The sequence below is a fragment of the Nanorana parkeri genome, unplaced genomic scaffold, assembly GCF_000935625.1.
Source record: "Nanorana parkeri isolate BGI_ZX_2015 unplaced genomic scaffold, ASM93562v1 scaffold139, whole genome shotgun sequence".
Taxonomy (NCBI): domain Eukaryota; kingdom Metazoa; phylum Chordata; class Amphibia; order Anura; family Dicroglossidae; genus Nanorana; species Nanorana parkeri.
The window spans coordinates 1,064,056-1,078,937 of NW_017306407.1; the positions used below are offsets into that span (position 1 = coordinate 1,064,056).

General features: G+C 42.8%; 1 protein-coding gene across 1 annotated transcript in view; it reads right to left on the reverse strand.

Moving 5' to 3' along the window:
- Positions 1 to 14,882, reverse strand: part of NBEAL1 (neurobeachin like 1) — a 145,250-nt gene that overhangs the window by 37,077 nt on the left and 93,291 nt on the right. Inside the window, exons 23-28 of the mRNA XM_018554008.1 lie at positions 9,393 to 9,552; positions 8,365 to 8,467; positions 5,253 to 5,400; positions 4,998 to 5,153; positions 582 to 741; positions 282 to 370 (exon numbers count right to left, since the gene is read on the reverse strand). Coding sequence (XP_018409510.1) covers positions 282 to 370; positions 582 to 741; positions 4,998 to 5,153; positions 5,253 to 5,400; positions 8,365 to 8,467; positions 9,393 to 9,552 — 816 coding nt within the window. The remainder of the gene's footprint in view (positions 1 to 281; positions 371 to 581; positions 742 to 4,997; positions 5,154 to 5,252; positions 5,401 to 8,364; positions 8,468 to 9,392; positions 9,553 to 14,882) is intronic.

The window sequence follows — 14,882 nt, forward strand, 5'->3', positions numbered from 1 at the left end:
AAGGGGTGTATTTAAAAAAATGTTCGAAGAGCAGTTCGCTTTGCAAACATCTGACGTTTACATTCACACCACATTATGGTCACTATATGGAGGCAATTCCTATGCTCCATGGATCTATCTGGAGGCCACAGGTATTGCTGAAAATGTTCTTAGCTTGAAAAATAAGAACTAAGGACTGGTAAGATGCAACACATTACATTTTTGTTCTTGGGTATAGGAATACTTTAATGTGAACTTGTGTGGCTGTGCATAATTTTTGTTGAAATACACTTTAAACTTACCTTTCTACAAACGGCCACGCGTACAGACAGGTCAGATTTGTGGGACATATGCACAACTGCTAGCAAATCTTTATAGTTTATAACTGGATCTGTAAGTCAGGGAGAGAAAACAACTGAAAGGTACAGAAGCCATATAGTTTTATCTCTACATTAAAAAATTAAAGATATATACAGGTGCCACCTTGCTTTGAGAAAGGCAAACCTCATTTAAAAAGGAGCAATTGCCAGTAACATGCCACATGCAAAATAACACAGACAGTTCAACACAATTCTTATTTTTTAAAAATGTGAAAAACTTACCTGCCCTAATGATCTGATTAAGTAGTCCTTTTATCAGTAATGTAGAGACATGGGCTTCATTTATTAGCAATCCTAGCCCTGAATATCCCACTTCTCTCAGCCGAATCCTTTGTTTGCTTTTCTCATAAACCTTGCTGCAGTTTAGCATCTGTTCGAATATCTGCAAAGACAGAGGTTTTAAATCTTAAAAATAGGACTGTGCAAATTAACGATTAATTTCTCGATTAATCGTTAAATCTTTTTGATCGATTAAAATTTTTTTGATCGCTAATGAAAATACTCACCTCTCTGCCGGCTTCCGTGAGTCCCGTCGGAGATCCAGTGACGTCACGGACATCGACATCACTGGACTGCTTCCCCCTTCCCCAAGTGGCTCCGTCGGCTAACGAAGGGAAGGGGGGAGGAGCGCGGTGACGTCGATGTCCCTGAAGTCACCGGACTCCTCCCCCCTTCCCTTCGTTAGCCGACGGAGCCACTTGGGCCGGTGAATTTGCCCAAGAAACTATCTGCACGAGTGCCAGCCAAGGCATTGGCCTGTACACATACAGCACAGCAATGCTGTAATAAAATGAACTAGGATCACACTAATCTAGCACGTTATTATTCTGAGTTGCCCCACTCAAATGGCGGCCATATTGAGTGGGGCACGTGAGATTAATAACGTGCTGGATTAGTGTGATCCTAGTTTATTTTATTACAGCATTGCTGTGCTGTATGTGTATAGGCCGATGTAGTTGGATCTGTATGTGCATTATAAATCGAAATTAATCGATTTTAACAAATTTTGATTCATCGAACACGAAAATTTTAATCAGTAACAGCCCTACTTAAAAAGAAATACATGAAGATAGACAACAAATAAAGTGTGAGGATACAACAAATAAATATGCTACAAAATAAGAACAAATATATATAACCCATAAAGACTGTCCCCTCCGCAATAAAATAGAAATATTAATGTAAAGGTTTGTCAGGCACAGAAAAATTGTACTGAAATAGTGAATATGTATTCAGTAATTCTTAACCACTTCCTCTTGCCTCACAAATATATTTGGTAGCACAAAGGTAGGTTTTAACATTGTGCTGCTGCAGTCTCAATGGTATGACTGAAAATATATTTTTATATATATCTATAGATTTATATATAACATTATGTTTTCTTTGGTAGGTTATATCCTGATATTACATAGATCACATTGGAATATCCCCAAATTGAGCAATCAGATAATACTCTTTCTCTCATTGCAGTCATCCAAGTACGGAGTAATTATAAACAACTGCAGATAGCCAAGCAGTGTTATATGTGCAGTAAAACAGGCTATCTCCCTTCAGTCTATCATAAACACTGCTGCCAGACTTATCAACCTTACCAACCGATCAGCTTCTGCCTCCCCCCTCTACCAATTCCTCCACTGGCTCTCACTTGCCCAATGTATAAAATTCAAAATGCTAACAATAACCTGGAAAGCCATACACAACTCTGCCCCCAACTTACATCACCACCCTTATCTCAAAATACAGCATCACCCAAACCACCACCTTCGCTCTTCCCAAGACATCCTGCTCTCCAGCGCTCGTCACCTCCTCGCATGCTCGCCTCCAGGACTTTTCCAGAGGGTCACCCATCCTCTAGAACTCCATACCCCAATCTGTCCGCCTATCTCCTACTCTGCCCACTGTTAGGCGATCCTTGAAAACTCATCTCTTCAGGGTGGCCTATTCTACCTCGATATAACAGTACTTTCAGTTCTTACATTAAATCACTACACACAGTTATTACCTTTTGTATCACTTGCCCCTCCTACTAGATTGTAAGCTCTCGCGAGCAGGGCCCTTCTACCTCCTGTACTGAAATTGTATTGTTAACTGTATTGTCTCCCTCAATTGTGCAAACTGTTGGCACTATATAAATACTGTATAATAATAATAATAGTAAAAAGATTACTTCTTCGCTGCATTGAAAGAGTTCCACAGTAATGGAGATGGAGGTGGGCAGGCTCAATATTTGGCTTCCCTCGGTCCTTTAGTCTGGAGGTATGCACCGTATTCCTCTTCCCTTGAGAGCACACACAATGTGCAAAGCGTCCCGAGGCTTGAAGGACTGACCCTACAGGTTGCACTGGGGGGCAGGTGATGTCACCAGAGGAAGGAAGAAATGGCCAGAGAGCACAGTAACTCCTGACTCAGCTTCTCCTTCTCTCTGCATGTCCCTGCAAAGGTGGCAGAGGCAGGTGGAGCAGTGGTGGAGTATGCACTAGCAAAGTTGTTAGCTGGCAGTAGTAGTTCAGTACTAAGAGTACTGGGAGGTAGGGAGGTTCAGAGTCACGGGTTAAGTTTAGAGGTGCTGTGTGGCAGAGGGGAGCTGCCAGAAAGGTGCAGTATCAGGGGTGTTGGGTTGCAGTGCCTGAAGTGTTGTGGTTCAGTGTGTGGGGTGCTGGAACACAGGGAAGTTTAGAGTCAGGGGTAACAGTAATGATTGCGAGGAGATGCAATGTCAGGGTGCAGAACGCCCAAGGTACTTCATAGGCCTGAATGCAGAAGCTGTCTACTGGTAACTCTGCAGAGAGGCTTCCCAGACTGAGCACCACCTAATATGCCGTAGGCTACTGTACTTTATCGCTCAATGATCTAATGTAACGCTTACAAGCATTGATAGACAAATCCACCACTGTTTGCACGGTATTCTGACAGCGGCCACCGGCATGATATCCAAATGGAGCTTTCAGCTGAATAGCTGATTTGCTGCTAGCTCCGTTCGGCCGAACATTTTGCAACCGGGTCCTTCAATCAGCTGATCGAGGGAAGCGGGGTGTAAGGGTGCCGACAGCAGCATCCGCTGTGTGAATTTTAGCCAGTTCAACAGGAACCGGCCCAAAATTCCCCCCTATGTATATCCTACTTAAGTCCTAGGGAGGTTTAGTTAGCTTGGGGAGGGGGGTCATGAGGACTAAATTATCTAAAGAATAGTTAGCCTTTAGGCCCATTCAGACCTATCCAATTCAGCAATGTGTGTTTTATCACAATACACAGCACAAGGCATCCTGTGTTCATGTGTGTTCATTTAGAATGGAACCCCAATGCACAAGTACAGTAGGTGCCATTGAAATCCCACTGCAGCACACCACAGTGCACATGCTTTGCACTGTGGTATGCTTCAAAGTTCAAAGTTGCAGGTCTGTTATTTTTGCAAGTCTTGATGAAATTTCCTTAATGCAACACATGCTAACTTGTATGCAGTAGCGCACCACAATGGAAAGGCACAGTGTAAGGGCTGATCACAACACATGCGTAGGTCCATTGTTTCCAGTGCAGCCCCAACACAAGACAAGGCAATTTGCCTTGTCATGGACAAGCTTGGTTCACACCACTGCATTGCGATGGGAATGTGGTGAGGTGCGCCCCAAAAAAGTACAGCATGCTGTACTTTTTTCATTGGAGCGGGATGCGAAGCAGAACCACCTTGCACCCCACTGTGCCCATAGAACTGAATGAAATGTCACAAATGTTTCGACTTTTCAATAAAGTTCTACCCCAAAAAAAAGTACACGATGTGCGATGTGCCAGCAACGTATACCAGCCGCTGTGCGTATATATGCTTTAAGAAACTTCCAGCTTATTAAATCTGTGCTGCTTTATTATGTTTAGGATCTTCGCAAATTTGTTGCAGTTCAAGGTTTAATAAGTTGGATGCTTTTATTGTTAAAAAAAATACATATATAAAAGACCTTTAAATAATTTTAACTTAAGTAGGAAACAGAACCCAGACCTAGCATTTAGTGACAGCATTTAGCTGGAGTCCTCTAATCCCTATTTATTTCCACATACTGGCAGTCAGCTCCCAGTACCGGAAGTCTCCATCGCTAATAACTTATTTGCAGTTCTGTTTAGTAGATCATGTGACATGTATGAGCCACAAATAAGTTTTTTAGTGATGGGAAGTTTCCTGTCTTGGGAGGTGTATCTGCGAAGGGGTAACCTGTATCGCTGCAGGTTACAGGCAATCAGCAGTCATGTTTCTAAATGCCAGGTCCACGGTGTTTACATTTTATGAACCTGCTAGAATTTCTAAAACAAGATCAGATGGAGTGGAACTAGAGTGGTTACATTTCTACTAATCCCTAATTGATTAAAGAACAAATCTATGCAGAGCAAAGTAATACCAGTACCTCCTTATGCAGATACTGCAGTATCCACTGTCATTGCTACAGCTGCATTCAGGAGAAAAATCTAAAGTGAAATCTCAAATGAGTAAAATTCTCCCGACTGGGTCAAAGACAGCATAAAAACCTGAGAGAGAACCTCTAACACGCCCCCGTGCTATCCAAAAGTAAGTGGACTTCATGCTGACATTGGTCTTTTAAGTAATGTTTTCTTATACCCAAACATGCATATTTCAGTGGCAAATGGAAAACATACCTTGAACACAAGTTCTTTAAGTCGGTCAGAGTACCTTTGATTCAACAGCAAAGCATACAGAATATCAGCGCTCCCTGGCTCAAACAAAAGCAGGAAAAGCTGATCTATTGTGGGAGTTGTCAGGAGGTGGTAGATAATCTCTAAAATACCAGACAGCTAAAAGAAAATAAAACCGAGAAATAATTATTTGACATTTGTGTAACATTGGTGGAATATAAAGCTTATCCTAATTGCAATTCAGAAACATGGTATTACCTGTTGTTCATCACTGGTCGCTGCTATGTAACCAATTATACTCTGAATCTCCTCCTGGGTCCCGCCTTTGCTCAGAAAATATTTAATGAGTCCAAACAAAGACGTTCTAATGGTTGTTAGATCTTCTGACGTCAATGAAGTTTCTTTGCTGAAGATTTCAGAAAAAGAAAATAGAAAGTTACAAAACCTGCAGGTATGGCCAGTCTGGGGAGAATCGAGACATTTGTCAATCCAAGCAATGAGGATCCATTCATTCCTTGATTCCCATTGGACATTTTCAATCAACATCAAACTTAGAAGAACTGAAGAACTGTGAATAAGGATCACCAACACATCCCAATCGCCTCATAAAAGCAGATATCGTAACAGTGGATGCAGCAAGTAAAGCTTACATGTTTTGGACAAATATAGATTTAAAGGAATTCTAAAGTCCCAGCATACACTATTCTGTTATAACATCAGCATTATAATATGAATACATACTATAGTTACTTTTGATATTGCAATCAAAGCTTCCTTGAAAAAAATAATTTGTATGTAGTTAATGCTGCCTTTCATCTGCTCATCACTTTGAACAACTTCCTGGATTCCCAGTGTGCTTTGCATCTCTTTTGCCGCTGATACAATCTCAATTTATCAACACTACATAGCCCATGATGCATTGCTTCCAGCAAGCAATAATAAAGTTACATTGTTTAGATGTTGAGTTGTAGTTCAGAAGGCAGGCTTTCTGAGAGATGACACAATGACGTGCATATTCACAAGGCTGAGTGATACTGTGTCAATGCATTGAGGAAGTACATCCGACTGGCATCTTCAAAAAGTAAGTTTACATATTGATTGATATGATTATCAGGAGTGTAGAACTTATGGTAATTCAATATAGAAATACATGTTTATTTCTTGTTTTTGATCATAGATACCCTTTAAGTCTTATATCCTGTTCATCTGAAACATGTAAGTTATACTTGCCACATGTAATTAAAGAAGAAATATAGGATGAGTGAAATGCACTCATCCCAATAGTTACAGCTGATGTGCGACACTGCAGCTGTCACACGTCGGCTCTATAAATCCAGAACTGGGCAATCACATACCACTGATCGCTCAGCCAAGGACTTCTCCCTGCAGAGAGTGGTGACTGTCAATCACCTCTCCCCATAGGCATTATTGTCGGGATGTTTCCTGGCTGCAGCACGGCTCTGCACTCTCAGCATATTGGGGGCAATTAGTAAATGTCCTCCTGTGACCCCTAAAGAAAACTATGGCCAAAAAAAGGTTTCACCATAGTTTGTCTTTTAAGTTGGCTCTTATGAGGAGTCATCTCTGTTAATGGATAATACAAGTACAAGATGCAAACAGTTGCCGGGCTGTCTCTGGCCTTGAGGCCTGGTTCACACCTAGGCGGCATCGTTTTTACACGTCTGTATGCGCGTGCGGTTATTTGCACGTTTATGCGTTTTGCACATTTTGATACACATTTGTATTCACATACATCACTACGTGCGTTTTGACTGCCAGCTTAAAATACATTGCGGGCAATGGATGAACGTGCGTACAAACTCACGCGAAAATGTGCAACATGCTTCTGCCGTGCATTTTCAGGCGTTTCCATTGAAGTCTATGGGGCAAAACCAGGCTGCCCAAAGCTCATCTACCCTTTCGGGCGTTTGGCGTTGTCCTGCTGACATTTTGCTGCTCAGTTGTAAACAGGGGCCATTAAAAATCATGGGATTTCTTGTGTTGGGTGTTTAAAAGCGCTTTTCAAACTGCTCAAAAACGCCTAGGTGTGAACCAAGCCTAGTACTTTCAGCCAATGACCGTGAACAAGCATGCAGTTTCAGTGAAAAGGAAAGTCAGAATTTCTGATCTGCATACTTGTTGCCTGGCAGTGTCTCTATACTGATGCCAAAGAGATGTTTTGTTGATGTTCACTCGTTACGTATTTAATGCTTAGGATCTTGGAAATATTACGTTTTAGCCATGTACAGATAAACAATGGAAACAATGTAGCATTCGTCACTTGGCCTAAATGTTAGATAGTTTTGTAAACTGTGCAAGGTCATCTAACAAACCACAGAAATGAACATCAGAGCATCAGTGAACAGTGATGAATACGTGTTTGTTCTTCAGATTGTCCATTGAAAAAAATCAATTTGTGGCTGTGCGCAGAAGTTCAAATGACTACATCACAATTGTTTGGAAATATAGTTTTCAAATACAGGTACGTTTGTTACATATACTGTATATGAAATAGGCCTCCTTAACACGGAGCATGTTGCCCCATACTGAGTGAAGGGCTGGTTTTTAATGCGCTCACAGCTGCAGGAAGAAGCTTGCAGGCAACTCATGTAACTTTATGGAAATGCAGGAGCTGTGCGACCTCACATACATTGCTTCCCGCAGCTCCGAGTTTTGACAGCCACACCCAGCCGGTATATGGCCTCAGAAAAAGACATAATGGATCCAGGTCTGTACATCATCTGTGTGTGGCTGTCAAAACTCAGAGCTGTGGGAAGTAGCATGTGAGGGCACACAGCTTTTGGGTCTCTGTAGAGTTACATGAGCTGCCCATGTGCTTCTTCCTGCGGTTCCAGGTGCTTGAAAAACCGTCCATTCACACTGTATGGGGCAACTTGCCCTGTGTGAATAAGGCCATACATAAAAATATAACTATTTTTCTGTACTGGGGAATATATTTGTTCTTACTTTGGCTGGCAGTGGGCAGGACTAGCTGTGGTCAGGTGTTGATTCATAAACTACACGCTTGTGAATCAGCAGTGACAATGATAATGGCCATGTCCCCTACAACATCTTCTTATCTAATTGTAGTAAAAGCTGGCACAGCCTACATGAGTGGCAACTCTGCCCTGAATTTAGGATCAGTGCAGCATGGTTGCCACACCATCACAGGAAGCTGCATTAGGTGGACTTCACTGGCAGGATCAACATGGATTAGTGGGACTTTATAGGGATGGCTACAGATAAAACTGTAAGCTCTAATGCAATGCTGTATTTAAGAGTTTTTAGTCGAGGATGTTTCAGTTTGCTAGTGGCCCATCTCACCATAACCCAACTGTCTATTTTGTGAGGCTGTAGTCATTATGCGTACCTGTAGTATATCCGGATTGTATCCAGCAGAAACTGAACACCATACTTTTTGCGGAAGAGTTTTTTGCTGTCTTTTATGATGGTGGACAAGTACTGTATGTGCCCTACAAACAAAGGAGGGACATTGTTTACAATGGACAGACTATTCAAATATTACAATCTGAATGAAAGGTTATATAGATTGTTATCAAATTGCTTATTCTGAATTGTATAGCATTACAATCTTGGCTTTGGTGAAATGGTTACAGACAATCTCAGGCAATTCATATTAATAAATGTAAATGCAATACAAGTCTAATTCTAAAAACTTCAAATGGCCTTCATCAGGTTTATGTCTTTTTGTTATAACTAGATTGTTCTGTGCCAGTAATATATTCTCTTTTCAAACATAAGAACGGATTGAAAACCCGACAGGGTTTTAGTTATCAAAAAAGCTAGAAGAAAAAAAGGTTTTGACTGATGAATTAAGCAAATCAGTAGTTTTAAGCCTAACTTTAGTCAAAAAAAGATTTTATTTTGTATCCAGAAGGAAATTTGTAGCCTCTGCCAGCTTATTTTTACCATCTGCGTTTCTATTGGGGAGACGTCCCCACATTTCCTCTCAGTATGTGAAATCTCTTTAATGGGCAGAAATACAGAAACACATGTTAAGCAGAGCAGGGCCGGCCTTAGGCCTCCCGTGCGAGAAAGCTTTACAGCGCCCCTCAGTGACCACACCCCTCAGTGGCCACACCCTGTAGAGTTAGAACCTGGGTTACGGTTAGGACCTCAGACAATGGATGTCGTGTTACAAGTTCTGGTGACATGACTGCTGCCAATTGTTCTACAGTGTCATAAGGACAGGAGGTGTGGTGCAATCTTTCCAATGGTTACTCAGACAGAAATAAAAATCTGACAGGAATGTTAACTCGTCCCAACTCTATCCAAAATGAAATAAAAACAAAATGGATGTACTATACTGTAGAAAAATGGTTCTTACATGATACTGAACATCCAGAATCAACACACTGACAATTTTTAGAAACTCACCAATTCGGAAGGGGAAATCTCCACGATTCCAGATACGGAAGTCAAAAAGCAGATACTGGTACATTTGTTGTAGCAGGGGAGTATTCTTCTCTACTGACACTTGCTCTATTAGTAACTGGAGTGACATTAGCACATTCACATCCATAAAGTGTCCTGGTACCTGAGAAGACACAAGATGATGGCTTGATTCATTCATTAAAAAGAATTACTCCTAGCCAGAGACTTTTGTTAACAGTGAAACTTTCTCTTGCCCTCATGACTAATGCATTTAACAAATCAGTGAGTGATGTGCTATCATTTTCGAGTTTAATCCAACCACCAATAATCCATCACACTATACTGATGGACAACTACAATGATGCATTATTCACTTACAATAGTCCATTAGCGTTCCTAAACTACTTATCACCTTTGTGCAGAACACATTTGGCAGGAAAAGTACTTCTGGTATATTTTAGATGAGTCATTCCTTTACTCGAATATTCAATATATGTATGGCATTAAAAGCCATTCATTATTACTAGGAAAATAACCAACTCACAAAACAGACTTTTTGAAAGTTGTTTGTAGATCCACTCTGCTTCATATGGCCATATTTTCAGCCTCTTATGATAGTGCTGAGCACTCCAGCCATTCCTCCCTCTTAGGATGCGGTCTTCTACTACCTGCCCTGGCCTCTGAGCATGAGTGAAACAAATAGCATACAGTTCCCAGGTTCCTACAGCATACACATGCTTACCAGAGGTCTACATAAAGTGGTTCTCTGCCAATAAAGAGAGCACCTCCAATATTTGTTCAAGATCATTTTTGAGGGTGTCCCCGACTCTCGTAGGTCAGTTTATATAGAGGGAGAATGGTACTGAACAACTGTATTCACATAGCGAAGGTGGGTGAGCGGAGAGTTTTTCATCTCATGAGAAATAATCTCAACAATGAAAAAAATAATCTCAAAAGTAATCTTAACCTGTTGCCGTCCGCCCGTTATAATGGAACGGCCGGACAGATGTTGGCTATCTGCGGGTTGCCGTTACGAGACGGCTTTTTTTTCTTGTGCTCGTGCGCGCCCCCTGGCGCGGTCACGAGTGAACAACATTGGACAGTGTAGTTTAAACAACATTGTTGCAGGGCAAAGTAAATTGGCTCTGTTCAGTGTGATCGCTGTGACCAATCACAGCAGATCAATAACTGTAAACAATGTTGCTGTTTTTAGCGATTTCTCCTCTTCTCTCACACACTGTTCAGCTGTGAGAGAAGAGGAGACTTTTCCGACAGTGAAAGAATACTGTTTTAAACAGCACATCTTCCAGAACACATTTTACTACAGTGCCAGCCTACTGATTGCCAGCAGCACCAGCCCTGCCAGCGTCCTGATTGCGGTCAGTACCCTTCTGTCAGTCTGTCAGTCCTGATTGCGGTCAGTGCCCATCTGTCAATCTGTCAAAGTTCTGATCGCGGTCAGCGCCGGCACTGTCAGTCCGTCACAGTCCTAATTGTGGTCAGTGAACATCTGTCAATCTGTCAAAGTCCCGATTGCGGTCAGCACCCACCCTGTCAGTCCATCAAAGTCCTGATTGCGGTCAGTGCCCATCTGTTAATCTGTCAATCCGTCAGTCCTGATTGCGGTCAGTGCCCATCTGTCAAAGTCCTGATCGCGGTCAGTGCCCATCTGTCAGAGTCCTGATTGCGGTCAGCACCCGCCCTGTCAGTCCATCAAAGTCCTGATTGCGGTCAGTGCCCATCTGTCAATCTGTCAGTCCTGATTGCGGTCAGTGCCCATCTGTCAAAGTCCTGATTGCGGTCAGTGCCCATCTGTCAATCTGTCAGTCCTGATTGCGGTCAGTGCCCATCTGTCAAAGTCCTGATTGCGGTCAGCGCCCGCCCTGTCAGTCCGTCAAAGTCCTAATTGTGGTCAGTGCCTGTCTGTCAGTCCATCAGAGTCCTGTCAGTGCATTAGAGTCCTGATTGTCAGCAGTGCCAGCCCCAATCAGAGTTGTGCCAGCCCAAATCTATCTGCGATTACTATAGTGCCATCCGTCAGTTAGCATCTTGATTTGCCAATATAAGTACCACACAGTACCAGTGCCAGCCCCAATCAGTACAAGTGCAGTTTCAGTAGGTACCATTACAGCCCCAAGTACAAGAAAAGTAAGGCCACCACCAGAAATGTCAAAACAAACCTACGCTAGTGAGGAGGCCTTTCAAATTCTTAGTGTAAGTGATGAGAGTGATGGAGAAACCTCAGATTCAGGATCAGAGTATGAACCTGTGGAAAGTAGCGGTTCATTATCCACCTCTGATTCTGATTCTGAAGTTGTCCCATCTAAAAGAGCCAGGCGTGCTGTGCCAGTCATCACACATCCAACTGAAATGCAGCTGTCCAAGCACTAGCACTGCAGTGCATCCTCATCAAATTGCAAGCAGCAGTAGTGCGGTAATCCATCATCAGCCACCCAGAGTTAGGCCCTGAGAGCACGTACTAGTGTGCCAGAGGGACTTGCAACAGGTATGGGGTTAAGTTTTACAAACTTTGTGAAAGAAGAACTGGCTACCCATACGATTTTCGTGTTTTTGAAGGGAGAGATAGCCAGCTGGAGCCCCCTGGATGCCCATCTTACATTGGAAGCAGTGGAAAAATTGTGTGGGACCTACTATCACCCTTACTTCATCAGGGATACCATCTCTATGTGGACAATTTTTATGCAAGTGTGCCACTGTTCAAGCATCTCTTCCTCCAAAAAACCCCAGCCTGTGGTACAATGCGACCAAATCGCATTGGCTTTCCCCAAAATTTAGTCCACAAGAAACTGAAAAGGGGGGAGTCAGCCAGTATGAGGAATGACGAACTTTTAGCCCTTAAATGGAAGGACAAACGTGACGTTTATGTACTTTCATCTATACATCCAGATACCTCAGTGGAAGTTCAGGGACATTATGGTGTGTTGCCAAAGCCTCTTTGTATCCAGGAATATAATCTGCATATGGGTGGTGTAGATTTTAATGACCAGATGCTGCAGCCATACCTGGCAACCCGAAGATCAAAGCACTGGTACAAAAAAGTTTCAATATATCTTTTCCAATTGGCTATGTATAACTCATTTGTGATTTATAAATCTGCGGGAAGATCTGGCTCTTACCTACAATATCAAGTGGAAATGATTACAGCCCTGATTTACCAGCAAAGCCCTGTTCCTGAAAGGCTGCAGTCCGATGCAGTCAGTAGGCTGCATGAGAGACATTTCCCCGATGTTGTTCCTCCTAACGAAGTAGACCGGACACCCCAAAAATGATGCAGAGTGTGTAGCAAACATGGAATAAGGAGTGACACACGTTACTATTGTCCCTATTGTCCCTCAAAACCTGGCCTCTGCATTAGAGGCTGCTTCCGCCTCTACCATACCTCACTGAGATATTAGTGTAGGTATATGGTGTTCCTGCCCGCTGCCCTGACGAATAATTTGCCTGAATATTGATCTGCTTGCTTCCTGAACAGACCCTTGCTTGTTTATTGACCACGTTTCTGCCTGCTGCCTGGACTGATTCTTTGCCTGGATACTGACCATGTCTCTGCCTGCCACGTTAACGGACCTTTGCCTGCATACTGACCATGTCTCTGCCTGCTGCCTGAACTGACCTAGGACTGTTTATAGACCACGTTTGTGCCTGCTGCCTGGACTGATTCTTTGCTTTGATACTGACCACGTCTCTCACCGCCACGTTAACTGACCTTTGCCTGGATACTGACCATGTCTCTGCCTGCTGCCTGAACTGACCTAGGACTGTTTATTGACCACGTTTGTGCCTGCTGCCTGGACTGATTCTTTGCCTGGATACAGACCACGTCTCTGCCTGCCACGTTAACTAACTTTTGCCTGGATACTGACCATGTCTCTGCCTGCCGCCTGAACTGACCTAGGACTGTTTATAGACCACGTTTGTGCCTGCTGCCAGGACTGATTCTTTGCCTTCATACTGACCACGTCTCTGACCGCCACGTTAAATGACCTTTGTCTGGATACTGACCATGTCTCTGCCTGCTGCCTGAACTGACCTAGGACTGTTTATTGACCACGTTTGTGCCTGCTGCCTTGACTGATTCTTTGCCTGGATACAGACCACGTCTCTGCTTGCCACGTTAACTAACTTTTGCCTGGATACTGACCATGTCTCTGCCTGCCGCCCGAACTGACCTAGGACTGTTTATCGACCACGTTTCTGCCTGCTGCCTGGACTGCTCCTTTGCCTGCATACTGACCAGGTCTCTGCTTGCCGCCTGAACTGATCTGTCTGCTGCTTGTAGTGATTCATCTGCATGTCCCACTGACAATGTTCCAGCCAAAACACCAGTCCCAGCCATCCTCTGCTGACAACTACACTTCTGGAACCACAGGTACTGTTTTGTTTACCCTTTGTCCAGCTTCCTGTAGGTTATCATGGTGCTCCTTGGAATTTTGGGCCCCTCTATGTGGCTAGGCCGCAAAAAAGTCTGACATGTGTGGTATCCCCATACTCAGGAGGAGTAGCAGAATTTGTTTTGGGGTGTAATTCTAAGGATTTATATGCTGTGCGTTAGCTATATCGTGTTAATTCACAACTTTGTGTAGATTTTTTTTTTTTCCTTTCTTCATTTTCTAAAAACTTGTGGCAGGAAAATGAAGTTGTCAAAAAACTCACCATGCCTCTTATTAAATACCTTGGGGGACTTTGGGATCATTTTGTGGGTGTTTCTACTGCGCTGGCACGTTAGGGCCTCAAAAAACGCAATAGATAGTCAGGGAATCAAATGCGTAATTTATGCCCCTTGAAAGCCTCAAGGTGTTCCTGGGATTTTGGGCCCCTCTATGTGGCTGGGCTGCAAAAAAAGTTTGACGTGTGGTATCCGCATACTCAGGAGGATTAGTAGAATGTGTTTTGAGGTGTTATTCCAAGGATGTCAAAGCTGTGTGTAAGAAATATCATATAAATTGTCAACTTTGTGTAAAAAAAAAAAAAATAATTTTCTTTCTTCATTTTCTAAAATTCTGTGGCAAAAAATGAAATCTTGGAAAGACTCAGCATGTTTTTTATCAAATACCTTTGGGTGTCTTCTTTTCAAAATGGGGTCATTTTGTGGGTGTTTATTCTCTCCTGGCACTTCAGGGCCTCCAAAAATGCAATAGGTAGTCAAAAAAACAAAAGTACAATTTATTTCTATTCAAAACCTCAAGGTGCTCTTTGGGGTTTGGGCCCCTCTATGTGGCTAGGCCGCAAAAAAGTCTTACATATTTGATATCCCCATACTCGGAAGGAGTAGCAGAATGTTTTTTGGGGGTACAATTTTATGTGTGCCCATGCTGTGTGTTAGGTATATCTTTTTAACAGGCAACTTTATGTAAAAAAAGTTGTCCTTGCATTTTGGGGCCTCAAGAAATGCAATAAGCAGTCAGGGCACGGGGGTTGATACAATTCAAATATATATACCATAGTCTGTGGACTATATAACTTTCACACATT